The sequence below is a fragment of the Dasypus novemcinctus genome, chromosome 1 (genome assembly GCF_030445035.2).
Source record: "Dasypus novemcinctus isolate mDasNov1 chromosome 1, mDasNov1.1.hap2, whole genome shotgun sequence".
Lineage (NCBI taxonomy): Eukaryota > Metazoa > Chordata > Mammalia > Cingulata > Dasypodidae > Dasypus > Dasypus novemcinctus.
Genome location: NC_080673.1, coordinates 124,430,704 through 124,458,108, shown reverse-complemented (window position 1 = coordinate 124,458,108; position 27,405 = coordinate 124,430,704). Strand labels below are relative to the sequence as shown.

Below are 27,405 nucleotides of genomic sequence, written 5' to 3'. Positions count from 1 at the left end.
CCAGAGCCTGCCCCTCTTGACCGGGTTCCTAGCGCGGGTGTGCATGTGCGCTCACCCTTCGGGACACAGACCCAGAGCTTCTCAGAAGGAAAAACAAACCCCGCGTAATGTTTATATGACCAAGAATTTCCAACAGGAAAGCATCTCGAGTCGTGGCATAATGCTCAGGATAACTCTATAAACGGGAAATGTCCAAATCAACCCATTCCTCGACTCTTTTAATAAATCGGTAACAACGATCCTAAACAACAGCAAAAACCGCCTTCACTCCCAGCCGCGCCACACCAAAGCCTTCCCAAGTTAGGCTGCGAATCCCGATTCGTTCCCCGCAGAGGGCACTTGACGCAGTGAGATTCCCCGGCGGGACGAGATTTGCTAGGGATTCCGGGGGGAAAGGGACGTGATAGAGGGGTCTGTTGATGAAAGGGAAGGGAATCAGGAAATTGGGTGCTGGGTTAGGCAAGAGTGTGTAGCTGGGACGCAAGTGTGTGGCGAAGGTGAGGAGGACGAGGAAAACAGAAGATGCTGCGGAGAACCCTTTTCCACGTTGCAAGCCGCATTTCCGCCGCTGCCCCGAGAGAACTCAGCTGCTGCTGCGGAGCGGAATTCGCGCGGCGTTGGCGGTAGTTGGGTCGCGGGGTGGCTGGGCGGCGCGCGAAAACTGCTGGGGTGCTTGGCCTTGGTGTAGGCGTACCCTCCGTCCCGGGTGCGGCTTTCCTCCGCCCGGCTTCTCCTCCCACTCACTCTCTCCCATCTCCTCCCTCCTCCACCCCCCACCCCCCGCCCCGGGACAGTGAGGCTCCCTCCCAGTACCGGCCAGTGAGTACACAAAGCAGCGGGTGAGGGGAAGCTTCCCAGGCGTGCACGGAGCAGTGAGATCACTGGCGTTATAAATATCTCGGAGCTAGCGCCGAGATCCGCTCGGGTGGCGTGCTCTCGCTCTCTCCCTGTCTCTCTCTTCCACTCTCTCTCTCCCTCTTTTTCTTCCTCGAGGCTATGTCCACCCCGTGCGGCGAGGTGGGCAGCGCCAGAGGCATTCGGCCGCGCGGGGGCTACAGAGCCCAGGACCAGCTCTGCAAGATGCGCTTCGGACCCCCGCGGCTGGAAGAATGAGCTTGTCCTTCCTCCTCCTCCTCTGCCTCAGCCACCTAATCCTCAGCGCCTGGACGCACGAGGAGAAGCGCCTCGCCCCCAAAGGACAACCCGGACCCGCTGTCACTGGTAGGAACAGTAGCAGGAGCAGCAGCAGGAGCACGACGTCTTCCACTGCCTTCTCCTCCCCGGCGGCTTCTCTGGGCAGCCAAGGCAGCGGCTTGGAGCAGAGCAGTTTCCAGTGGAGCCCCTCGGGGCGTCGGACCGGCAGCCTCTACTGCAGAGTGGGCATCGGTTTCCATCTACAAATCTACCCGGACGGCAAAGTCAATGGTTCCCACGAAGCCAATATGTTAAGTAAGTTGCTCGCTCTCCTACAAAACCCATCCTTGGCAGGTGGCGGGAGATGGAGACAGGGCACCGTCGGCTCCCTGGGCCACAGGCTCGCCTTCCTGAGTCCAGGCAACCGGGACCCAGCTGAGTCTTGAAACAGCCGGGAGGGTTTTGGGTGGAGATGCGTCTGTTTTGGTGCACACACACGCATCCTTCTGTGGACCTGAGGAAGGGCGATTTCTTAGGTGTAGGTTGCCCAGAGGCTGGCGCACCACACACATACACCTCGTTTCCAGTTTGCCCTAGCGCCAAAGCCGAAACATAACTGAACAGTATTTTTTTTAAAAAAGAACCAAACCTTAAGTGCCTTCCTTCCAATCGCTACCATAAACTGCAAATGAACATGGCAGTATATACTTATATGTATATTTATATATACACACACACATACGTATACATATTTGTTTTTGTATATGTGTATGAGTCTTTATACCCACGTACACACATAGACACACAATAGTTTGGAAGAAGACAGTGATCTGTAAAACGGGACACGTTTAGAGAGAATGACGTGATGGAAGTCGAATTGTTGACTCTCGAGTTGGGTTTTAGTAACTTAAGCCCATGGCAGCATCCTTGTTAGGAAGGCTGGATAACCTTTGTCCCAAGACCAGTTAGGGGAAAGTTCTTTATTTTAGAAGACACTCAGAGGAGGTTCCATTCAGTACAGGTGGGAGACTACGTGGCTGGTTGGCGTGTTTGGGGAGGGCTCCCTCTCCACAGGCAAACTGTGTCAGACTTTATTTTTAAAACCCAATTTAGACGTGTTCTTTCTGATCTCTCTCTTTAGCTGCCTTTCTCTTTTCCTCCGTTCTCTTCCTCTTTCTTTTTCTAACCCTGTCTGCCTTTCCAGACCGTCACAGCCACTCCTCTGGTTCCTCTCACGGCCTCTGGGAAGCTTAACAGAGACATACGATTAGGGGTTGTGTGCCAGGCTGAGGCAATCTCTGAGGGGCTGCTCCTCGCGGGGGCCAGATCGCTCTTGCAACCGAGGTCAGTCCACTAGATAAAACCACAGCCCGAGCCTCTGAGATGCGTAAGAAGGGAAAGGGGGCTGCGCACCTCCACCCGGCCCTGGAGGGTAGCTCCAAAGGGTACCGAAATTGCTAGGTCTTAAACCAGCCACCCCAAGGCTCATGGGGTCTCCTTCCCCAGGCTCCAGAGGCGCGCGCTCCGCTGCAGGCTCAGCCTGGCAGCCGCCTCCGGAGGGAGATTGGATGGAGGCACGTCCGCGGAGGGGCCGACTGGCAAACCTCCTTTGGGGGGTTAAGGAGAGCGAGTGTGGAATACCGGGTGGTTTGCGCCAGGAGAGGAGAGATCCACACCCGCTCCCTGCTCCTGTCTAGTCTTTCGGGCAGTTCGGCTCCAGTCGGAGGCAGTGCGGTGATCAGGTGGCCTGGAGCACCAGCGGGAGAGGGAGCCCTCCGCCTACACCCCAACCAGCTACACCCCAGCCAGCCTACACCCCAACCAGCCGTGTCGTCTCCCACACGCTCCTGCTCCCACAGTCTCCCCAAAGGAACCTATTAGATTCATTTCACTCTTACCAAGTAACTCCCCACTTTTCGTGATAAAGGGCAAGGTCTATTGGGATGAAGAGAAATTTTCCTAGATTTCAGTGGCCTTATATGTATTCCAGTATTTCCGTTTGTCTTTCTTTTTTTGTCCCAGCCAACTATTTTCTCCATCATGTATCAGAATATTTCCTCCCCTTCCAGCAACCCTTTCTCCTTTCTCATACAGGAAAACTTTCTCTGGTGTGTTCTCCTGGTAGGCTATCTAGGAAACCAGCACCAACAGAGGATGCCTTTTGTGTTCCCAAGGGCAACCTCTGGCAAGCAGCAGGTTGTAGGATTGAAGCATGTGTCTGGGGCGGGTTTTGGTGTAACAGGGATCTCTGCCAACAAGGTTCATTTCCAAGATATTAATTCTCTACTCCGTATTGCTAAGAGTCAAAGAAAGATTTTTAGAGCTTAGGCCTTGCCAGAGGGGAAGTTGCAGAAAACATAGGAGGGACAATGAGAACAGGTCAACAAAGGATACATTCAGAAACAAAACAAAACAAAACAAAACAAAAACAAACATTGACTATGTCTGTTATTTCCAAGGTCTAATTTATTTAAAAATCCATGCTGAAAGATATCTACAAAAGAGGGAAATTTCCTAAATAGTGCCTAGATAAAACTTCCTTAATTTAGACAATCCTTTCCTAATTCCTATCAGTTCACATAGCCCCTAAGATTTTAGTTTGTGTTGTTTACATGGTATGTTCATTCACTTACTTATTCTTTTATTATTCTCGCACCCAATACAGGTTACTACCTCAAAAGGCTTGTTATTTTGGTTACCTTTGTGTTAGATTTTCCCTTTCTTTCTTTCTCTCTCTGTCTTTCTTTCTTCTTTCTCTTCCTTCCTTCCTTTTTTTCTTTCCCCTCCCTCCCTCCCTCCCTCCCTCCCTTCCTCCCTCCCTTCCTTTCTTCCTTCTTTCCTCCCTCCCTCCCTTCCTTCCTTCCTTCCTTCCACTTCCTTCTCATTTTCTTTTGATATCCATAGATTTTTCTCACAGAGGAAAATATAAATGTTCAACTAATAGTGATATTCTGTTTTGTGATGTCTGGAGTGTCACATGGTTTTGCTACCTTGATCAATGAAGAATTTATGGAAGATCTCATTTTTGGTAGGATGGCATGTAGTTTGGAAATATAAACTGGCTCCCTGCCTTTGGGTAGTTGTGAAAGAGAACCAGCTTCCTGCTAACTTGCCACTGGTTACACACCTCTTTAAAGGCAGCACTTGATGGTTTCCTGACACTTACCAAACTCAGTTGATGGCCATGAACTCTCTTTTTACATCATCATCTAATTCTACTATATTTGAGTTAGCAATGATGGAAAGCTCATACTTTTTTACTGCCACAGGCTTGCTATTTCAAAAAGAGTCAAAGCTTTGCCATGAAGATGCGTTCTAACAGATTCCTATGAATCCAATGGATTTCTGTAGGGTTTGCCAAATAGAACAGATGATATATATAAGATATATATGATAGATACATATGATATTATGTGTTTCACAGCTATGATTTGACATTAAGATTTTGCCAATTCTGAGTGTTTTCAAGTTTCACTATCAGAAGAACTCTCTGGTCACAGATTTCGAAGCATAATTTGTTTAATGTAGATTTACAAATTCATATATTGTTAGCTTCTCTCAATAGTTATCCCAAGTTTTGAAGACAGAAAATGAAATTAAATCCATCACACAGAAATTCCTATTGTGGGATATACTGAGGAGGGGATGAGGAAAGACTGAAGAGCCAGACTGTAAGACCCAGATACTGCCTAGAAACAAAGGCGTTGCTTTTACATAAATGCTTTCAAGTTCAGTTGCAATACAATGCTTCTGTTGACTTATCTTGGGTTATTGAGGAATAAGCAATCAGAAAATTGTCTATTTAGAGAGGAATAGCATAAAACTATGGATAAACAAAGCCAAAATATTCACATGATATATAAAAATTCCCATTACCTATTTGACTATTTTACTGATTTTTAAAATATTTGAATTTAATATTAAATTTGTGTTACATGGAGTCAATTTTTAGACAGTTCACCAAGCCTAGGTAAACCAGAATCTGTATATACTTAATTGAAAACCTCAAGTGGAAAATTGCTGGCCATGTTATTGATTTAATCAATGAAGATTGCTAAACTAAGTAGTTTCAAGACTCAGATTTGATAATATGGTACAAAATGTCTGATGCTACATGGATGCAAATAGAGAAACTTCAGATATAAATGGTTTTTCTTTGGGAAAATTTAGGTGAGCGGTTCAAAACTTATGAATGGGTGTCTTTTGATGTCCTTTTCACTGAGAAAAGGGAAAAGTTTATATAATCGTATCAATCACCACCAATAGTGTCCTATTATATTAAAAAGTCTGGATGGACTAAGCTAAAAATGAAGGTACTTATTTTCTTCCTGAAATAACTTTGTTTTAAATGCACGTTTATGCTTGTAAATGAGTGGATTAAGCTGTCTGTGCGCAATCCAAGAGACACCAAGAAGTTCTTGTCTTATAATTCCTCCTTCATTCAACCTTCATGTTAACCTTGAAATTCCACTGTGAGAATAATTCCTTCTGTTAAGCAATGCCTTCTTTTGATTTTCTTAAGTGGGAGCACACTAAGAATGATATCACATTGTTACTGGCATTTTAATGTGAATTCGTTTATACTGACTTCCCTCCCCCCCAAACCAGAGAGGGCCATAATATCAGGAGAGTACTAAAATATATACCTATGCATGTGTGCACATGGGTTTTCTTGAAAAGGAAGAAGCGATGAGTGAGAAGTTCAAATAAAACAATCCAATTAAGCAAACCTTCATTGACTCTCTGTGATTTGTGAGATACCCTTGGCCTACAGTTTTGCTTATGGAGATCATCTTGGCATCCATATGGTTAATTGAAAATTTTCATCAAATTTATTATTGCTGATTCCTAATGATAGAGGTCAGGAAATTACTGACATTTTTTCAAAACAGTCACTTTCAGAGAAATATTTTCTGAGAGTTTATGTATGGATGTTTTAATGCACATGGGCTTAAAATACTATGTAGCATTCTTTAGTGTGTTATTTAATGAGAGCAGGCATAGTAAAATCAATAGGCCTGTAATCTCTTGGGTGCGGGGCAGGGAACTGAATTGTGGGGCTCATAGAATCTGTCCCAATATTCTAGAAGAGAAGACAAGATTGCGCCCCTATCACTGCTGAAATTACTTTGGAAATTAGGATCTTAACAATCTCCCAGTAATTATGTCATACTTACACTAAGATTTATAAGATCTTACCAAAATTGTCTGTATGAAAAACAATTTTTTAATCTCACTTCATCTCTTTACTTTGTCCTATATTCTACAGAATAATAAATAGAGCAATATATAAAAAATATATTTTCCAGCCTTCAGTTAATATAATTTTCTTAAAAATTTAAAGTCCTTTCATTCCCAGGATATACATCATTTTTATACTGGAACTTAAAAGAAAAGAAACCACGCAGTATCTAATAGATGTTAACACTTTCACATATATTATTTCAACTTTCCTGATAATTAAATTTTGCTGCCATGCAGATTCTATATAACATATGCACAGAAAATATGCAGTGGGTCAAGACACAAGTTAGAAGAGTCAAATGGTTATTTCTTAAATATAAAATGTCAGTCATTTGAAAGTGATAGTTAACATTGACAAAGAGATAGTATTTCCATTAAATAAGTATTTATAGAGCCTTTTAAATCTATATACCTAAATACTAGTCTGCAAACATACACTTAAAGACAACTTCACCTTCTATACTACCATGTATTTTTTTCACTAATTGACAATAGATTTGTTTTCACTAAACCAGGTAATTTTTCCAGAGGATGAAAATAAAAAACCTCTAGCAATCTAGAACCATGAGTAGATTGGGGGGAAACATTCAACCAAGTTTTCCCTTCTACCAACTCCATATTATCTCTTTTGTATATGTCATTCCACACATACACAATTTTTCTTCTTCTCCCTTTCTTGTTTTTTTTTTGCATGCGTATATACACAGCATTCACTATCACATTCCCCACCTCCCAAATATCTAATACCATTAATGCTTCTCTCAAGATCATTTTGTAATTTTGATATAAGTGTATCTTGCAGTAGACGTATTAGGCAACATTATTAGGACCAATGTTATTATAACATATTACAGATGTATGGTGTATTTGATTTTACAAAGCATTCAATGTGCTGACTACTATTTGATAAAATGATAGTGCTTTGAAATCTTTAGGTGTGCATCTCAGTCAATTACCTTGTGTAGCAAAATCTATTGTAAACTGCCTTTTGAAAACATTTTGAAGAAAAGGATTTATAGGACACCAGTTTGTTTTGTTTAGCAGTTCCTAAAAGCAAAAGTGGTTCCTTTTTTAAAGAAAAGTTCTTAGCTTTTCCTATTAAAGGAATGTCTATCAATAAATTGGTAGCTGCAGTTTCCCAGAGTTGTGTTTTATTCACTCCAGACTAAGAATATTTATTAGAAAAGAAATTCTTTATGCACCTCTTTTTATCCCATGAACCTCCTAAGTGTTTTCAAGAAATCAAGTTGAAGAACTAAGTGGCAGTTTTGCTACAATTATGGTTAGCTCACCTTGTGCAATACAAGTGATTAATAAAGATATTCTTATGTACTACACATTGTGTGTATACGCATACACAATATACCCTTTTTTTTGCAAACTGAATAATTTTATATATACTTTAAATGCTTCAGGGAAAGATTGCTATTTTGAGAAAGTCCAAATTTCTCTATTCAGAAAATAGTCCTACTGCAAAGTCATAATTTGTATATATGCTCAGAATATCATAGATTGAAATGTTGAGTTGTTCTTTCTTCTTTTCTTCCTCCCTCCCCTCTCTCTCCCTCCCTTCATTCCTTCCTTCTTGATTCTCTTTTCCTCCCTCCCTCCCTCCTTTCTACCCTTCCTCTCTACCTTTTCCTCCCACCCTGGCTCCCTCTCTCCCTCCCAACTTTCTTGCCTTCCTCTATTCCTTCCTTCTTTCCTTCTTTTCTTTCTAGGACAGGTCTTATTTTAACTTTAGTGAACTCGATTATTTTGTTCTCCTTCAATTTGATATAAGACAGTAGAAAACATGCTTTTCTCATGTTCATATAACATTTTTTTTCAGTTTATGATGAACAGGTAAGAATCCCAATTAAATGCAGATTGGGGGTTTTATCTTCTTAAAATACTCTGTGAATTGTGGTGTGTGATTCCCTTGACCCAGTGGATATGGACTTTCTCAAATTAATGTATGAGACACGGGGACACTGACCTGAAAATGCTAACTGTGAAATATGAAATGTAAATGATAATGTACAAAGTACCTCATTAAAATATTTTTGAGAAAACTCATTCAAAATGTGAGCTGTCTCAAACCCTAATCCATTAAACACTTCATCAAGCCCATAATCCCAAGTTATTTATAATGCTTTTGGTATCTTGTTAATGTGTAGTCTCTAAATAAGCTACTCACTGAATGATTGAATATGGTATATATTTATTTGTACTTTTATAATAGTGATGATTTGGGAAAAGGGACTTATTTTATTTAAGTTAGTCTTATTTCCAAAAAGTTTACAACTGCTTATACTGGTTTTGAGTATGAAGTTTCTGGAAAAGTATGTATTATCACTGATAGAAAAATAGTAGATGAAAATTATTTTGAAAAACATGCAGAAAAATATATTTTCAGACAAAGGATAAATAAAAAATTTTAAATATGTGTTTTCAGTGTCTTTAGAACTCAAAAAGGTTCTATTGTCACATTGTTTACTAAAAGCAGTTTATCATTTGTTAGAAAAAATATTAACAAAGCCGAACCAAACCTTTTGATCTTGAAATTAATCATGTTAAATGATTACCTTAAACGCTAACCTTTAAAAAAAAAAAACGTAGTGAATATCCTGAAAAATAGGATGTTAAATACTATCATGAAAATTAGAATGCTATTTTTTATAGTGATAAAGAATGGAATAATCTATGTAGAAATTTAATTCTCACAATGATGTACAGAAGAGTCTGCATTTTATTTTGGGATTTCTGTCATCCTAGGTATTTTGGAAATATTTGCTGTGTCTCAGGGGATTGTAGGAATACGAGGAGTTTTCAGCAACAAATTTTTAGCGATGTCAAAAAAAGGAAAACTCCATGCAAGTGTAAGTAGAACTACTTTATATTGCTTAAATAAGTTATGGAGATTTTATGTTTGTGAAATAGAATGAAATGTTTTTCCAATATCAGTAAATAGGACAGACAGCCTGCCCAGAGAACTTAATATTATTCTGGTTTTTAAAAAATTATATCTATCTTTAACCAAGAGAATAGTGTATGATTTTTTAATGTACCCATTTCAATATCTTATTTGTTTGAAAAGATATTTTGAGACTATAAAAAACTTTCAAGGGGAAGTGTACTTGGAAATATTATTTTGCAAACAAGCATCATGGTTTATTTCTTAAAAATCGCCCAACTAATGAGAAACTATTATGGACATAATATAGTATATAAAATTTTAAATTTACATGCTTATGGTGCTTTGGCTTTATTTTATATGTGTTTATGTCTTTAATAGATTCACTTCTTGTTTAATTATAACAAGCTGTTCATACTATGCCAAAGTTTTCATTTTAAGGATGGAGGGAAGCACCCTATCATGAAGATTCTGACCTTCCATAGAAAAATTTTATTCGACCTATTTGAGGGATTCTATCTTGTTATTTTCATCACATCAAAAATAGTTATGTCTTAAAATACGAAACATTTTTCATTCTTAAACATTTCTTATACATTTTGTAATGAATTTACAAATTATTGATTTCTGTTTTTGTTATGAAAATGTCCATTACTTAGGAAGCATTCAAACATTTTAAAGATAAAAAACTATGCTTAGCTTAGTTTTCTTATTCTCAGATTCTATTTGAATTAGTCCATATGGGTGGCACTTAAAAGAATTTTTGCCTTTTCTTTAGCGTATTAAGGTTTGTCATAGTAACTCATTTTAAAAGTAATTATTCTTCAAAGTTTAGCCCTTTAATTCTTATTAAATGAGTTGGATAACTATCACTTTTAATTTTAATTGAGTGTTATCAGTTGAAATTTACTACTTGTGATTTCTTAATTTATAGAACTTAAAAAATTCAGTGAGAATTTCACTTGATTCAATGTCTAAGATTTTTACAATTTTACTTTCCTTGGCATCTGAAGATGATTTGTTAATTCCTCTTGGAAGAGACAGTAGAATTTGAGCTATTTCTAGTTATTGGAGGAAAATTTGATATGATGTACGTAAAACTCATAAAGCAGTATTTGGCACATTGTAAATGCTCAATAAATATTATCTATCATTATAATAATATGAATACAATCTAAATATAATAATTCACTAAAATTTCATCTTAAGGTAACTGAAAAACCATTGTTAAAGTCTTTAATCTTCCATTTCAAGAATTATACAAATTTACCTATTTCATTTCCTAAGCTGGCTCTTATACCCTCATAAGGTATAATCTACTACTCATAAAATAATTGCTCTTTGATCTTTTCCTTTATTTCAAAGGACAAACTTCTGCATTGCTCTGGAAAAACAGAGCATGCTAATATATTAAAACAATATTTGATTTTTTTATTAAAAAGAGCAGATGCAGGATAGAAAACAATGATTAAACACATCTGAACAGAAAAACTTTTCCTCAGTTACTTCCAGGTATTAAAAAATTAAAATTCCTTCAAAATATAATCTTCACAATAAACTTAAATGCATATAAAGAGACTTTCTTTTATTGGCTAGTTTGGGGTGAAAATCATCATCTTAACATTTTTTTATATTCTGATTTATGCCCTAATACATGCAAAAACTAGACTAAACTTGGACCAGCTTAACGATAATTGCCACAGAAAGCGAAGTATTACAAATGGATGCCAATTAGAAAGGTCAAATCAGAGGTTAGGATACATGATTCCTCTGTCAAATGCAAGTAACAAATTTCTAGAAATTTGACCCAAATGTCTCAGAATGGCTGGTCGAAATAATGCAGATAACACAAAAGCGGCATCTGTTATTCTTTCTCATTTTGGCAGGCTAAAGTTATTTCATGGAATAATGACTTTTAAACGAACAAAGAAAGTCTTGCTCTTGTCACTCATTGGAGCTCTTTGATATAAAAGTCATTCTGATGACTTTGAGCTGAATTGTAGATAAAAAATTAAGCCCTACAATTATGTGGGATCTTTTAAACCAGGTGTCTAAGTCCATGTTTTCTTATCTGAGCTTTTAATAGCACTTTTTTCTCTAGATGGAAACCCAATTAAATTACAAAGAGATTTATTTTTTTAAGGATGTTGTATTTAGAAATAGTATTAATCCTTGCAATTATGTTTTATGCCCAGATGGTTTCTTTCTTGTTTTTAGTTTCTAGTGAAACAAGCTGAAAAATTGTTCTTGTAACTTTAAATATGATTATTTGATTTAGTTTCGATTTCTACAAAATTACATCACAAAATAGGCAAAAAAACCTTATGTTTTTAGGATTAGATATATAGTATATGAGTGACTTTAGATTAATATTTGTGCAGAGACAATTAAGTTTCCTTTGAGGGTTCTATCTACCAAATAAATGTCAATTAACATGTAAAATATTCATATAATTCTGGAAAAAGTAATGCTCAAACCATATTGAGAAATATACATGGATGATTATAGATATTCAATGTGGTTTTTATTGTAACAACCATGTTATCAAAAATTAGTTATTAGGCAAAAATAATATATATATTTTTGTAGTTCATTAAGCACTCTTTCACTCACAATATCTCATTAGAAATTAGGTGAGAAAAGAGTCTCAAAGATGTTAAATTATTTTCCTAAAGCCAGGAGACTGAACCAGAACTATGTCCTTTTAAAATTCTCTCTCTCTCTCTCTCTAAACACTATAATGGTTGGTAGGCCAAAGCTAGTTTGAAAGAAGGTAAGTTTTGTTTGAAATCAATTATGTCTATTATTTTTATAGGAGGCAATACTGTGTCATATAGTAATATTTTCATATTTCATTTAAAAAATGAATACTGTGGTTTATCCTTATAATATTTGTAGCACTGTTTAACAGCTATGTAAATAGGCAATTTTAGATTTGTAGTTAAAGTTGCAAATATATCCTTTATTTTCTTTCTGTTCATTTGTTCCCTCTTTCTGTCTGTCTGTGTATCACTCTTTTAGAGCACTTTTTGGACTGTCTTTTTTGTGATCTACTTCTGTGCCTCCAGTATTTTAAAGTTTAGAGAGGAGGAATGTGTCCACCACAGTACCTAAAGAGTTTTATGAATGTTGGTTATTCAGTGTGATGGTGAATGCATAAGGAACCCATCTTGAGATGAATTTTCAAAACAGAAAAGATATGTTTTCATAACAGATCATTATGTAGCAAATGCTCATCGTCAATGGACACAATGAAGGCAAACAGAAATATCAGCCTAGAACAGTTAGATTTAGGAGATATTTATGCTGATTTCGTTTTTGTCTAAGTTCCTTAATTCAGGAAGAGAAGTTTTATTTGAACTCTAGTCATACAAATGTGTATTGCTTCCTGCACTCATTCAAGCACCTAATCTACATTCAGCTCTCTTCAAAGGTTTTACTAGTATATTTTAAAAATACGATGTAGCAAAATCCCATCATGATGGTGTTTTCAGCATTCTTTCCCAGCATGAAAGCGATGGTCTTCTCTTTGTCAAAATGTGCCAGGAATCTTGGAGGGTAAGAAAAGATGTTTATTTCCCAGAGTGCCAAACTGGTTAGTCGGAGTTATCACTGTGGCCTCTGCTCTTTTTCAACTCATTCTCAAACTGAGGTACTTTTTGGGATTGAGCGCTGTCTCAATTTGCCAAAGGGCAGCTGGTGCAAAGTACCAGAAATGTGTTGGCTTTTATAAAGGGGACTTATGTGGGCTAAAAGCTTAGAGTTCTGAGGCCATGAAATGTCCACCATCAGAGATGCCATCTGACCAAAGTCAGCTACTATTGATCCGGGCATGCGGCCACGTGGTGAATTAAGAAGGCGGGCAATCTCTGCCGCGGTCCCTGCCTTCCCCTCGAGAATCCACCATCTCCTGGAGCTCGGCCATGGGCAACCAGGCATAGGGCTTGTCTCTTTCTGGACCTCCTCTCTGTCTCTTGGGGCTTCTCTGCCTTTCCGTAGCTATGGTCGAACTTGGAATCTTCCCTCTCACGTGGCCAGATCAAAATAGTAGCTTCTTTTTCCTGTGTCTCCCTCTATCTGTGTCTCTGTTTATATCAAGCCCAGCAAGAGGGAGGGGTCTCAATTCACTGATGTTGTCCAATCAAAAGCAATCTAATCAAGTGATTTAAAATGAATCTAATGCAATCAATGGTTACCACACCCACAGGAATAGATTAGTTTAAGAACATAATCATTTTGGATTCACAAAATTCAAACTGTCACAAGCAGTCTTCTCTTTCTAGCTATATCTCTCTGCCTGTCTGTCTGTTCCTACTCCTTCTTCCTTCAAATCAAACAGGTTTATTTTCTTGCTGAAAGTCCCATCATGAGACTTTCTGAGTTTTTTAGAGGTGGTTCTAGATGTTAGAGGGAAAAGCCTTGGAGTACGGTGGTTAAGAGGACAGTTAGGTTGCCCATGGGTGAATCTCACTTACCAGCTCTGTCATTTTTACTTAATCTCTGTGGTCTTTCATTTACTCATCTGTAAAAGGAGGAAAATGAAAGCAATAATCTGTTGTGATAGTTAAGAATTTGAAATGAGGTTTTAAATGAGATGCTTAAGAGTAGTGCCGGGAATTGGATGTGGTTCAAGTGACAGATTTTCTGCTTACCGTAAGGGAGGACCTGGATTTGATCACCGGGGCCTCCTGATGAAAAAGAAGAAGAGAAAGCGTGCCTGCATGGTGAGCCAGCATCCGTGCGGTGCCCGGGTAGTGAGCCAGGGCCCGTGCAAGTGAGTCATGCAGTATGATGATGACGAATCAAAAGAGAGACAAGGGGAGAGTCAAGGTGAAGCAGAAACCAGGAAGTGAGATGGCACAATTGACAGGGAACCTCTCTCCACATCAAAGGTCTCCAGGATCAAATTCTGATGAATCCTAGAGGAGAGAAAATGGGAAGAGAAGACAACACAGACAGCAAAAACAGCGGGGTAGAAGGAGGGGAAGGGGGAAAAAAAATCTTAAATAAGAAAGAGTAGTGCCTGGAAAGAATTCAGCACTTCTTTTTTAAAAAAGATCTTCTTTAATTTCCTCTTCGGCATCTGTTTGGCTATCTTTGATCTTGTCTCTTACAGGGCTTTCTGATTTTGGGGTGAGGCAGCGGTGACCCCCTCAGATGTTTAGACCAGCTCCAAATCCTATTTCATCATTCACCTTCTTTTTGCCCCCCAAACTTTTTGAGGAAACAGAAGTCATTTACCTTCTGGGCTTTCCTTTACCCAACAAACTTAATTTGAAAGCAAAATTCCCAGGCTCAAATGCTTAAAGAGGCAAGGATTTTTCATGGTCATAGTCTTATAATTCTTGTGCATCTTATTTTTTCCTTAAAAAGTATACTTCCTGGAAAAGTTAGTTATCACATGTGTGCTGATTCAGTCTTTGCATGAAGTAGATAAAATAGCTCATTGGCTATTAGGGGAAAACAGTTTTAGCTTATTTTAAAGATCCAGAGAGAAGCATATGGTAGAATTATTTTTGTTTCTCAGGGTTTTAGGGGATCATGTCTGGAAGGAAAGCTAATTGCAGAGTTTACGAAACAGGCATGGAATGTGTGCTTGATCAGCCCTAAGCAAGGGCTAGAGCGTCCTCCTTTCCTGGTTTCAGAGGGTGCCAGCTGGCTGGCCTGCCTGGGATGAGAGTCTGGACTGGACTTCCTGAGCTGGGGGCAGAGTGAGGAGGAGTCAGCAGGCCCGAAAGCTGGGCATGTTTGCTGAAAGGAGAAATGGAGGCTTGAGCAATAGTTATCATCATCATTAAAAAATGACTTATTAAGCACTCCACTTTGCCAGTCAAGACCATGAGCTTTATAAAGGCATTTGAATAGAAACTCCTCTTGCCCTCTAAGAGATTTCAATTTACGTAATAAAATCGAAAGTCTAATAATTCGGGGCCCCAAAAGGATCTAAGGTTCTGTGTTTTTAGTAAATGCCAGTTCTTCCATTCGTTTTGCACTGTGTAAATCTGGTCAGTGGGTCTGTTTTACAAAGGACTTCCGAGAGTGATGCATTAACTTGTAGGTTCAGAGATTCATTTTAGACTAAAGCAAGAGATGGCATTATATTTCTCTGATGGCTTGAGACGTAGCAATTGTGTTTCATCAACTTTTTAACATGGAGCAACTTCAGGGCAGATAAGATGACAAAAAAGCCGAGGGGATAGCCCTGTTTGTGTAATGTTATGGAAAGAGCTTCAGTCGAGGAATGAGAAGCTCTGAGCTTTCAGTCTTAGGCCTGCCCTGGCACTTGATGAGCGTGAGCTTCAGATGAACCATTTCCTTATTTTACGACTGAACAATCAGATAACAATATCCTAATAACTGTCATAGAATTCTGGTAGGAATGAAAGGCAGGTAAAATACCTGGCATATAAGAGCCCTCAGTAGCCCAGCTCTTAAGAGTTATTATTAAGAGCATCAGAAAGAGAACGGTTATTATCTTATACTGTGTTTCCCCAAGTGTGGTCTTCACCTCATCTGTATCAATATCCCACAGAATGCTGATTAAAAAGACAAGTTTGACGGTCTCACCTCAGACTTACTGAAACACAATTTCTTGTGTCTGTGCTTTGAACAAGCCTCCTGAGTAATTTTAAGGCATTTCATGAGGTTGGGAAGAGGAGAAAGACCTGCAGTTGATGTTCTTCACTACTTTAGCTCAGGTTGTTTGTTATTAAAACCAACTTAGGGAAGTGGACTTGGCCCAGTGGTTGGGGCGTCCGTCTACCACATGGGAGGTCCGCGGTTCAAACCCCGGGCCTCCTTGACCTGTGTGGAGCTGGCCCATGCGCAGTGCTGATGCGTGCAAGGAGTGCCCTGCTACGCAGGGGTGTCCCCCATGTAGGGGAGCCCCACGTGCAAGGAGTGCACCCCATAAGGAGAGCCACCCAGCGTGAAAGAAAGTGCAGCCTGCCCAGGAATGGTGCTGCACACACAGAGAGCTGATGCAACAAGATGACACAACAAAAAGAAATTGAGATTCCTGTGCCGCTGACAACAATAGAAGGGGATGAAGAAGAAGACACAGCAAATAGACACAGAGAACAGACAACCGAGGTGGGGGTGGGGTGGGGAGGGAGTTGGGGGAAGGGGAGAGAACAAAACAAAACACCGATTTATATATTTCCTTGGAAAGTGAGGAACTGAGATATAAAATAGATGAATGTCCAGCGCCAAGCAGGAAGTATGGCCCATGCCCTGGAGATAGCATGTGAGGAATACAGATAGCCCACATGGAACTTACATGGTTAAGAATAAAAGGCAGCTCCTCTGGGCATGTGCTGTCCTACATGAGGGTCCATTGCTTGGGAGCAGTTAGAGCAGGGTCTGGCTTTAAGTCCCACTCGCCACCAAAGCTGGGTTGTTGCCTTTGTGCCAGGAATATCCTGTGCAACCTTACAAAACAGCCTGGGGCTTAGGGCACCCGTCTTGGGCAGCCCCGTTGATGGAGGTCAGTGGAACCAAGTAGCACTGAAAGGAGGTAGGGGAACCAGAAGCAGGGATGCATGCAGCAAGGAAACTTTGCTGACAGCATAATTTGGTCTATAGTGGCTTTTATTATAGTTTATTATATGCAATTAAAGGACTTCTTGTAGTTGAAAGGAGATTTTAAAAATTAAAATTATCCTGGAAAATTTATTATTCAAAATTGTCTAATGTACATGTACATATTTTAAATACCTGTAGCTATGCTGCTCTATGACCCTCTGCTGTAAAGATGTTTCGTGTATGGCTTAATTTCAGCACTAGTGCTTACGGTCTCCATCTTTGCCTGAACCAGGCTAGGAATACTGACAGGAACACTCGATCCCTCAAGCAGAAACCAGATCCCCTTATGAAAAAGTCCACGGAAATGGGAGTTCTGTTCCATCCTCGCTGAAAGAATTTTTCAGACAAAACATTAAATTAGAAGTCAATGAAGAAAGCCAAAACAGTCTGATCGCCTTTACTCCTGTTTTTATGTTTTGTTTGGGATGGCTGAGGGGCTGCAAGTAGTATGTGGGGCCTCAACCCTAAACATTAGATGACCCTTGAAAATCTAGAGCCTGAACAGCCATCCCCTGCGAAAGCCCCTTTTAAGAAAGAAGAAATTAGCACATGAATCTTGGGGAGGAAGGTAGAACGTTTTTCGATGGAATAATTTTAGGAACTTGGGTGGGTGGGTTTTCACTCATACCAAAGACCCTGAATTGGAATTTGATATATTAAATACACGATGGTGTGTGTGAGCCACTTGAACAAAAAATGACATGTTCTTTCTTTTCTTGGTCACCAATAGGGAAAAAAACAAAGGTTAAATAATGCAATATACTTATAAAACTTTTGAGCAATTACTGCTCTGTTTATTTGGGGAAAAGGGATTCTTGTTAAACAAGGGTAGAAATCAGGTCAGGGTATAACGTAGTATACACATTTTAAAAATGCTGTTCAACTACATTTTTAAAAAAGATTTATGTATTTATTTCTCTCCCCTTTCCTCCACCTGCCCCGGTTGTCTGTTCTCTGTGTCTATTTGCTGCATTTTCTTCTTTGTCTGCTTCTGTTGTTGTCAGTGGCACAAGAAACTCTGTTTCTTTTTGTTGCATCATCTTGTTGTGTCAGCTCTCCATGTGTGTGGCACCATTCTTGGGCAGGCTGCACTTTTTTTTCGTGCTGGGCGGCTCTCCTTACGGGGCGCACTCCTTGCGCGTGGGGCTCCCCTACGCGGGGGACACCCCTGTGTGGCACGGCACTCCTTGGGCGCATCAGCACTGCGCATGGGCCAGCTCCACATGGGTCAAGGAGGCCCGGGGTTTGAACCGCGGACCTCCCATGTGGTAGACGGACGCCCTAACCACTGGGCCAAGTCCACTTCCCTCAACCACATTTTAAGAAAAAATAAATCCTATGCAGGGTAAATGTACCTGCTACTCTTCAATGAAATCTACACCTTTCTGAAATGCAGATCCCTTTATGTAGCCTGAAACAGTCCAGTGGGCTATAGCTTTTATTTTAAAATAAAAATTTGAAATTATTTAATTAAATAGACTATTTAAGCCCTTTCACGAGCTAAGCAGAGGTAGGGAAAACTCCATTTAACTTATAAGAAAGTCTTTTTAATAAAAAATAACAATAAATGTGTCATCTTTTAAAGTGATATAAGCATAGCACTCTTGGCCTAGACATAGGCTGGTAGGTTGTAAACCTGGATGAAAGGAATCCCATAGATTGTGATTCTTTAAAAGCCCTTCTTCCAGACTACTAGAGAGAAAATCCAGGGTATCACCAGTAGATTTATGGAAGATCTAGATACATAGGTTCACAGACCCCAAATAAAGAGCTTTATGGACTGAACTACACCTGAATGTAAATAACTTGGGTAAACTGTTGTTCACAGGTAAATGTGCTGTTGGAAATGCTCTGATATTGCTTGTTTTTCATAATTTGCACAAGATAAATATCTCATGTAGTGTCAACAATAATTGGTGTAGGTTGCCTGGCAGCATTCAGACTTAGATTACTGGGCTGTAAGCTATATGGCAGAGAAAGTTTGCCATTTTTAGAAAAAACAAGCGGGAAAAGGATATCTTAAACCAGTATAGAACTTCTTGGTCTGGTATAGAATGCATACAGCTTCTATTGTTTTTATATATAGAGACTAAACTTTTTTAGCATTTCCAAGCCCAGGAATATTATGCAAATTGTGTCCTTCGGAATTGTGAAAACTGGTAGTTTGGTCTAGGACAGGAATTCTTAATTCTTTGGGAGTAATGGATTCTTTTGAATTTGATGAAAGCTATAGATCCCTTCCCTACGAAAATATTTTGATTCTCACTATAACTCTGTGGTTGTAAGGACTGTGGAAAAGGGGCACTCAGTTGGACCTAATTGGCAGAATTGGTTTTCATTCACACCCGCACGTCTGACTCCACTGCTTATGCTCTTTCCCTTACCATATACTTTCAAACTCTTCAACATAGCAAACTAAACCCTTTCACATCTGGTACTCACCTACATTGTCAGCCTCATCTCTTATTACTTCTCCCATGCATGCTAAGAAGAAGGTACACTGAACTAATTATATTCAAAAGTGTCATGTTGACCTTTGAACACCGTCTCCACTCCCTGAAAATTCTCTCTCCTGTTACCTACCTAGCTAAGGTCTAGTTGTACTTGAAGACTCGGCTCAGATGTCACCATTTCTAGAAAGAATTTCCTGCTGTCTGTCTCTGTCATACCCACCCTCTTAGAAGCCCTTCCTCTGTGCTATTATTGCACCCTCTGCATGGCGCTGTCCTAATTCTAGGTCTCAAGCTGCACTGTGATGTGATGCTTACTTGTCTGCTTTTTCCGCTTTGCTGTGTCCTCTTGAAGGGCAGCTATTCTGAGTGGGTGTGTGGCTGAAGTATTGACAGTCAATCCACATCACTTTTGTCTTTTCCCATTGAGCAAATTCTTCTGCAACACATGTGTGAGAATACATCTTTTCCCTAAAAAAGCCTAACACATGCAATATTAATAGGGCCATATGCTACCCCTCTCTCAGTAGATGATTCACAATGATTAACAGTAAAAAATATATGATTCTTTCCAAGGAATAATATGACCTCATGTCTCTGAACATAAATTTATGTTTTACCAGGTGATAATTTATTAATAATATATTACTATGTATTTTCTTGGGGACTTACAAGGACAAAAAATCTTATAGTAAAGATTTTTAAAATGACAAATCTCAAAGTCATTTTAAACAGTAAGAGTACTTAAATATATCGAATTCCAGTTAAATATTTATGTATGTTAATATTGGGTTCCTAAGTACATAGTAAACAGATATCAGTGTTACAAACAAGAATAATGTAGAAGTAAAGAAACAAAAAAATAATAATTTTAAGCAACTTTGAAAGAACCAAATAACTCTTTATAAAATGAAATGGTATAGTAGGGGCATGGTCAAAGGAATTTTTTTTTTTTCCTCTTTATAATTCAAGTCCTCAATTTTATTACATGCTGATAGTATTACCACTACTTACATTTCCTCTTTATTTCCCCCTAGGCCAAATTTACAGATGACTGCAAGTTCAGGGAGAGATTTCAAGAAAACTGCTATAATACCTATGCCTCAGCAATACATAGAACTGAAAAAACTGGGCGGGAGTGGTATGTAGCACTCAATAAAAGAGGAAAAGCTAAACGAGGCTGCAGCCCAAGGGTCAAACCTCAGCACGTTTCTACCCATTTTCTGCCAAGATTCAAGCAGTTGGAGCAGCCAGAACTTTCTTTCACAGTTACTGTTCCTGAAAAGAAAAAACCACCTAACCCTGTCAAACCAAAGGTTTCCCTTTCTGCACCTCGGAAAAGTCCAAACACAGTGAAATACAGACTCAAGTTTCGCTTTGGATAATCATCATCTTAGCTTTGTGAGAAACCTTTCTTCCCCCCTCAGGAGTTTCTATAGGAGTCTTCAGAGCTCTGAAGAAAAATTTTCAGATAGAGCCTCAGCTATACTACACTGTATTGAAGTCAGGGCATTTGTTTCAGGTTGAAGCAAAAATATTTTCTGATAGCAACTGAACTGGAATTCTTTGTATCAATATAGAACACTGTTGGTTCAGCAAAACATAAAGCTTTTTGCTTTATGCTTAGGAGATATTTTGAACTCTGTATTTTCAGAAAGCTAAATAGCATGGACTGTATTTTTCTGACTTTTACTGATCAACTTGAAAGAACATACATGGTACATTTTTATTTTTGGTTTCCAAAGAATATTTTATTGCAGATAAAATATTTTATTAACTTTTGGTTTTTGTTTTATAAAGAAAATTACCTCTACCTGGAGCATATTTTCTTACTTTTAATGCTTTAATTAATATGACATAAGCAATCATTTTAACGTGGTTGATGAATTATACAAATGCTTATTGCCCATTTGTAGTATGTGGATTTCTTTTGCATTTTCCTACTTACTGAACTTTTTTATTATTATTGCTTTCTATCATACCTCAGATAATTTAAGTTTTGTTCTACATCTTAAAATATTTAAATTCTCTTCCAGCACAAAGGCTCATCTTGGATTTTGTGTGTCTGTGTGTAAATCCATGCAATTAGTGGAATTCTATCCCCCTGTCACTGAATGATATGGAATGCAAGTGAGGAAAAAATATAAGGACTTTTTTGATGGGGTTGAAATCTGGAGGTAAGGAAAAGAATTAGAGGTGCAAGTACACTAAGTCTGTAACATTTCATTAAGATTTGATTTTACCTTGCCTTCACTTTTCCTTTTATCTACCCCTGTCCTCATTCTTGAACAGCTGGAGGAATACATTTTTATGCTGTCCATCAAGCACATACTATGACACAAGTGCTTTAAAAATACCTCTTCTATGACCCTCTGATATCTCCACTGTATAGATCCACGGGGAGCAACCTACCCAGAGGAAAAACATGGAGAATGAATCATTTAACAGTTACCAATGTCACGTCCCATTGTCAAAAATATTCTTATTACTCAGTAACCACCTTTGAACTTCCTATTCTAAAGGTAACCATTACAGTGAATAGATCTGTCTTTTTATAAGGAAACTTTCTGATGTATAAATAAAAGCTGGCCAAGCAATATGGGAAATTTAATTTGGAATTTGATGAGATGAAAATGGCACTTAATTCTCACCCCAAATATGAATGTTTGGTATAAATCACAGAAAACTAAAAAGAATTTATGTATGCATTTATTTTCTTGGGTAATAATTTTAAAGGAATTCTATGAAGTATGTGTTTATCTTAAATTCAGAAATGTGGCAATAAAAGGTATAGCCAATATTTAGAAGTATGTCTTTCACAGTAAAAGCAAAGAGCTCATAGAAAGTTTGTGGTTTGTATTTAAGCATGCTTTTTTTTTTTAAATTAAAGAATACTCATAAACTTTTTTTTTGTTCTTAAAACAAAGTATGATTTATTTTGGTGCCCAAACACAAAGTGTAAATTTATCAGTTGAACTTCCTGCCACTTAAGTAGATTGCTTTGTTTCAATGGAAACTAACTAACTAACTATATATATATATATATATATACCCATCCATCAATTAAAGCATCATAAACATACTCTAGTGTAGTATTTTATTAAAAAGCCAATAATCTGATTAAACATTGCAATTAATTTGTTTTTTAAAAGATATAAAATGAATTCTATAAAAGTTTAAATGAATTTGTACATTAAAATGCTCCTGCATTAAATGAAATGAGATTTTTTTTCTTTTTTCTTTTTTGTATTTTAAAATTTTAAATTGTATTAATGTTACATAAAAAATATAGGGGATTCCCATAAACCCCTCCTTTTCCCCTTCCCACAATTACCCCCATTAACAACATCTTTCATGAGTGTGGTACATTTGTTACAATTGATAAACACATATTGAAGCATTGCTACTAACTATGGTCTATACTTTACCTTATAGTTTATACTTTGCACTGCACAGTTTTATAGGTTTTGACAAAGCCTGTAATGGCCTGTGTCTGTCATTGCATTGTCATGTAGAACAAATCCAATATCTTCAAAATGCCCCATGTTACACCTATTCTTCCCTCTCCCTGCTCTAGAACCTTCGGTGGCCACTGCCTTTAAATCAATGATACAAGTACTTCCATTGCTAGAATATTAATAAGTCTACTTTAGTCCATAGTTGCATTCCCCCCTTTGGTTTGTTCATTCTTCAATCTTGAGGATTTTGGGATGGTGATGCCCATGAAACAATGAGATTTTGTCAATGAAGATATGCCCAATTCTTATCCAACTGGTATATCACCTTATATATACATTATAAAGCTAAAAATATTTCTTCAGGTTTACCCTAACCTATTAAAAGTTGTATACTGTATATTAAGTTGTTAATACACATGATATATTTAACTTGTAAATCAGAGACCAGGAAACATATGCTGTTAAATGGGCAAGGACAAGATGATATTAATGATAATTGAGAATAAAGTAAAATTATTTTATATATACTGTATTCTACTAGGCTAAATGCTGCTGGTAGGTTACATTAAACCAAAAAATATATCTTACCTTGGATTCCTAGGTCAAGGTAATTTAGCATATAAAGATTAAAGTTCGATAGCTACCAAATATATATTATGCAAATCAGGTTTCATTGATTTGAAAATTTAAAGCCAGGCTAACATAAAATAACAATAACAAAAAATCAAACTTTAAATTACGCTTATCTTTAGTTTACTGGCCATATACAATTATATTTAATTAATGTGCAGTGAAGCATAAAATTACCTAAGTTAAATAACTGAATGACCTCATATACAGAAAACATGTATAACTCCTTACTAATGCCTACTACTTTCTTAGGGGATCCTTGCTTATGTTGTTTTTGATGATTTTTAGGTAACTTAGCCATCTAATATCAAATAAAGTTATTTTATTATGACTATATCATCTAAAAATCAGTGAATTTTACACTAAAATTTAAGAATGTAAGTTGCATAAAGGATAATTAGCAGACACATATGGACTAACATTTGAGTTTTATTAATTATATCATATTTAATTAGGTTAAATGTAATTTAAGATTTTAAAAATTTGAAGCCTCTACTGAGGTAAATAGAGATTTTTAGTAAGGTGGAGTAACACTGTGGGTTTATTTTTCTATGTTTAGGTGATCATTATGGTTACTTTTTTTTGCATTTTTTTCTTTATTAGAGAAGTTGTGAATTTACAGAGAAATCATGCATAAAATCCACGATTATCACACACCACCCCACAACCAACACCTTGTATTGGTGTGGGACATATTGCAATTGATGATAGCACATTTTTACAACTGTGCTATTAATTGAAGTCCATGATATAACTTAGGGTTCACTGTGTAGTGTAGTTCCACAAATTTTTTAAAATTTTTATTCTGTTACCATTTATACAATCTAACACTTCCCCTTTTAATCATATTCAGATATATATTTCGGTATTGTTAAATGCATTCACAATGTTGTGCTACCATCACCATTGTGGTTTTTAATTACAAAGTCTATCAATGTTTCCTCCTAAACAAACTAATTTGAGAGTGTGGGTATGTTTAAATTATCTTAAATTTCTTATCTGGGTTATAGTGGCCTAACAGGTCAAAATCATGCAACAATAATAAGGGATATGAACATAAATCATTCCCAAATTTAATAATTATTTTATTTTTAGATGTTTTTATTTCTCATACCTGAGAATAAAGTACCATAAATCTAAGTAAGTTTTCTATCATATTGATCTTGAAATAGAATACTGAATGATTTTTTCGCTATTAATATTTTTTACCCTTTCAAAGAGAAGTGAAACAAAATCCAAACTATGACTTCTCTCATTTATACTAACAAAATAAATGAATTATACTAACCAAAAACTTGAATTCTGGTGCCATTCTCACTGCCACAGCTATATCCCTATAGGGTTAATTTTTAGAAACGCAAACAGTGTTGTAGACATCGTTGCAATGGGAAGCATACCAAAATTACTTGTCAAATGAATTCTACATCTTCTGGAAGATTTACATCATTCCTATATCTATATTCTGCTCATGTAAAATTTATTTTTTTAGCCAGTGACCATATTTTAAAAGTTTTGAAAGAAAGGAACTTTTCGGCCAATTAACATGTATCATCATTTTACTTTTAGTAGCCAGTCCAATTAAGGTATTAGCAGAGGCAAAGAGTTAACTTCCTCCACCTTATTCTCTACCTTATTTGAAAGTTGAAAGAGAGAGAAGGGACAAGAACTTAACTGAGCTGAGTCAGGGACAAGAATCTTCTCTAAGTCAGTAGAAGAACTTTTATATCCAAGAATCACATACAACCTTAAATCAGTCAGTTGATCCATATATCATCAATCCGTATTTAAAGTGATTTTCTGTAATAAAGAGTACTATACTAGAAATCAAGAATTCTCATATTTTTTAAGTTCATTTTTTTTTTTGTCCAGACTCTGCCAAAAAATTGTTCCAAGTCACTCTCTAGGCCTCTGCTTCTTCATCTGCATTCTACTATATAGTCTCTAACATCTTTTCCAGCTTTATCATTATGTAATGATTGTATGAGCCAATGAGGTACCAAAAAAAGGGTATCATTCTTCCTAGATGAAAATAAAAACCTCCTTAGGGAAACTGGAAAACCACATTACAAAATGGTCAGTAAAATCATAAACATAGATTTTTTTTTTTAATTTAAAAAAGGCCTAGTCTGGAATTAAAATGAAAGAAAGTGTGAGATTGGATCGAAGAGGTCCAATGGGTTCATGCATTTCATGAAGGACTTTGCAAATTTGAGTTCATCTGGGAGGGGAAGGTCAGAAGGTCAATATTGTTAATAATAAATTTTTCCAGGACCTTAGTTAATTAAACATGCAATTATTTTTAATGCATTTTATTTTACTTTTAAATTTTTTCCTCTGTACCCCTATCCCCTCCCTCCTCCTTGTTGTTTTTGGTGTCCGTTTCCATTCACTATGTGATCTTCTGTATCTATTTCTCTTTTTGTCTTCTCTTCTCATTTTTTCTCCTCTAGGATTCACTGGGATTCAATCCTGGGGACCTCTGATGTGGAGAGAGTTTCCCTGTCAATTGCACCACCTCAGTTCCTGGTCTCTGTGCTTCACCTTGACTTTTCCCTTCATCTCTTTTTTTAATGTCATCATCTTGCTGCGTGACTCACTTGCGTGGGCACTGGCTCACTGCACAGGCACTCAGCTCGCTGCGCGGGCACTTGGCTTACCATGCAGGTGTCAGGCCTCAAAGCAAGGCCTTTATGGATAACCAGAGATGGCATGAAGAAAACTTCAACACGAGAGTTAGGCAAACTCATATTTATTACGTCTGCAGAGGTAAGGAGCCAAGGCCAGTCCAAAGTGACTCAGACCTGACTCCCTGTGCTGCAGTTTCACTCTTACTTAAATATCCAAGTTACTACTTAGCATTTGCTTTGATTATGCATTAGTTTTTATACATATGGATGAACACACATAGCTGGTTATATAATTGTATGATTAGCATGTTCAGGAAATCACGCTTGCACATACATTGCATGATCAAAAAAGGGGCAGATAACTCCACCCCTGGGTGGGAATTTTACTATGTTAATTAAGCAAGTTGAAGTGAGGACAGCAAGGGGCTGCTTCTGCTCAGGTCCGGCCAACTGGTTGAAGCTGGTTTTCATACTTCATTGCTTCAGCAGGATATTCTTGACCACCAAAAGCGGAATTTGGCCCAAAGAGAGGGTTGCATTTCATTACCTTCTGGTTTACATACAATTCTTTTCTTTGTATCCTAGCAACAGGGAGAGAAACAAGTTACTTTCAGGTTTTCGGTCATCCTACATCCACCACAGGCATTGGCTCACCATGTGGGCACTCACGTGGGCACTTGGTTCACTGTGAAGGCACACTGGTTTACCACGTGGGCCCTCACGTGGGCACTCAGCTTTCCACACGGGCACTTGGCTCACCACACAGGCACTGGCTTGCCATGCTTGCACACTTTCTCTTCTTTTCTACCAGGAGGTCCCAGGGATCGAACTCGGGTCCTCCCATATGGTAGGCAGAGGCCTTATCACTTGAGCCACATCCACTTCCATAAATGTGTAATTATTGAACATTTCTTTTGTGATTGAAATTCCACTTCCTACATGAAGTCTTCTGGAAATATGAGTAATCTCTCCCTGTCATCACTTCTCTAAATACAGATAGCTTTTGACAGTCCTTTCCATCATCATCGCCTCACTTTCCCAATAATTCAGTTTGTATTTTCTGAAGTCTTGTCTTACACAAAGGGCTGGAATAGTGAGACATACATTTACTTGCTCAATCCTTGTTTGGTATGTTCCTTTCATTGCACATTGCCCAATTCAAAATCAGGCCAATTAAAGGCACTTAAAAAAATCATATTTGCTGATAGCAATTTTGAATAATTTTCCCCTATAAGTTAAACTCTTTGTGGAGACTGCTTGATATTCTTTTTATTCACAGAAGTTTACATTTTATGTATATAGGTCCCTGTCATATATTAGGTGCTCAAAAATGCTTATTGGATTGATATGGGTGCTTAATAAAATGTATTTGATGAAGTTGA

The 27,405-nt window shown here is 37.9% G+C and overlaps 1 protein-coding gene across 2 annotated transcripts; it reads left to right on the top strand.

Moving 5' to 3' along the window:
• Positions 1 to 355: 355 nt before the first annotated feature.
• Positions 356 to 27,405, top strand: FGF5 (fibroblast growth factor 5). Of its 2 annotated transcripts, XR_009185710.1 has the most exons (4): positions 356 to 1,449; positions 9,136 to 9,239; positions 20,346 to 21,485; positions 21,601 to 22,483. XR_009185710.1 is itself a non-coding variant. In XM_058296522.2 (3 exons), the coding sequence occupies exons 1-3, from the start codon at positions 1,110 to 1,112 to the stop codon at positions 20,691 to 20,693; spliced, it is 792 nt and encodes a 263-aa protein (XP_058152505.1). In that variant the 5' UTR covers positions 356 to 1,109; the 3' UTR covers positions 20,694 to 27,405. The 2 variants fall into 2 exon arrangements, 1 of the variants encoding a protein (XP_058152505.1); XM_058296522.2 differs by having other exon boundaries at positions 20,346 to 27,405.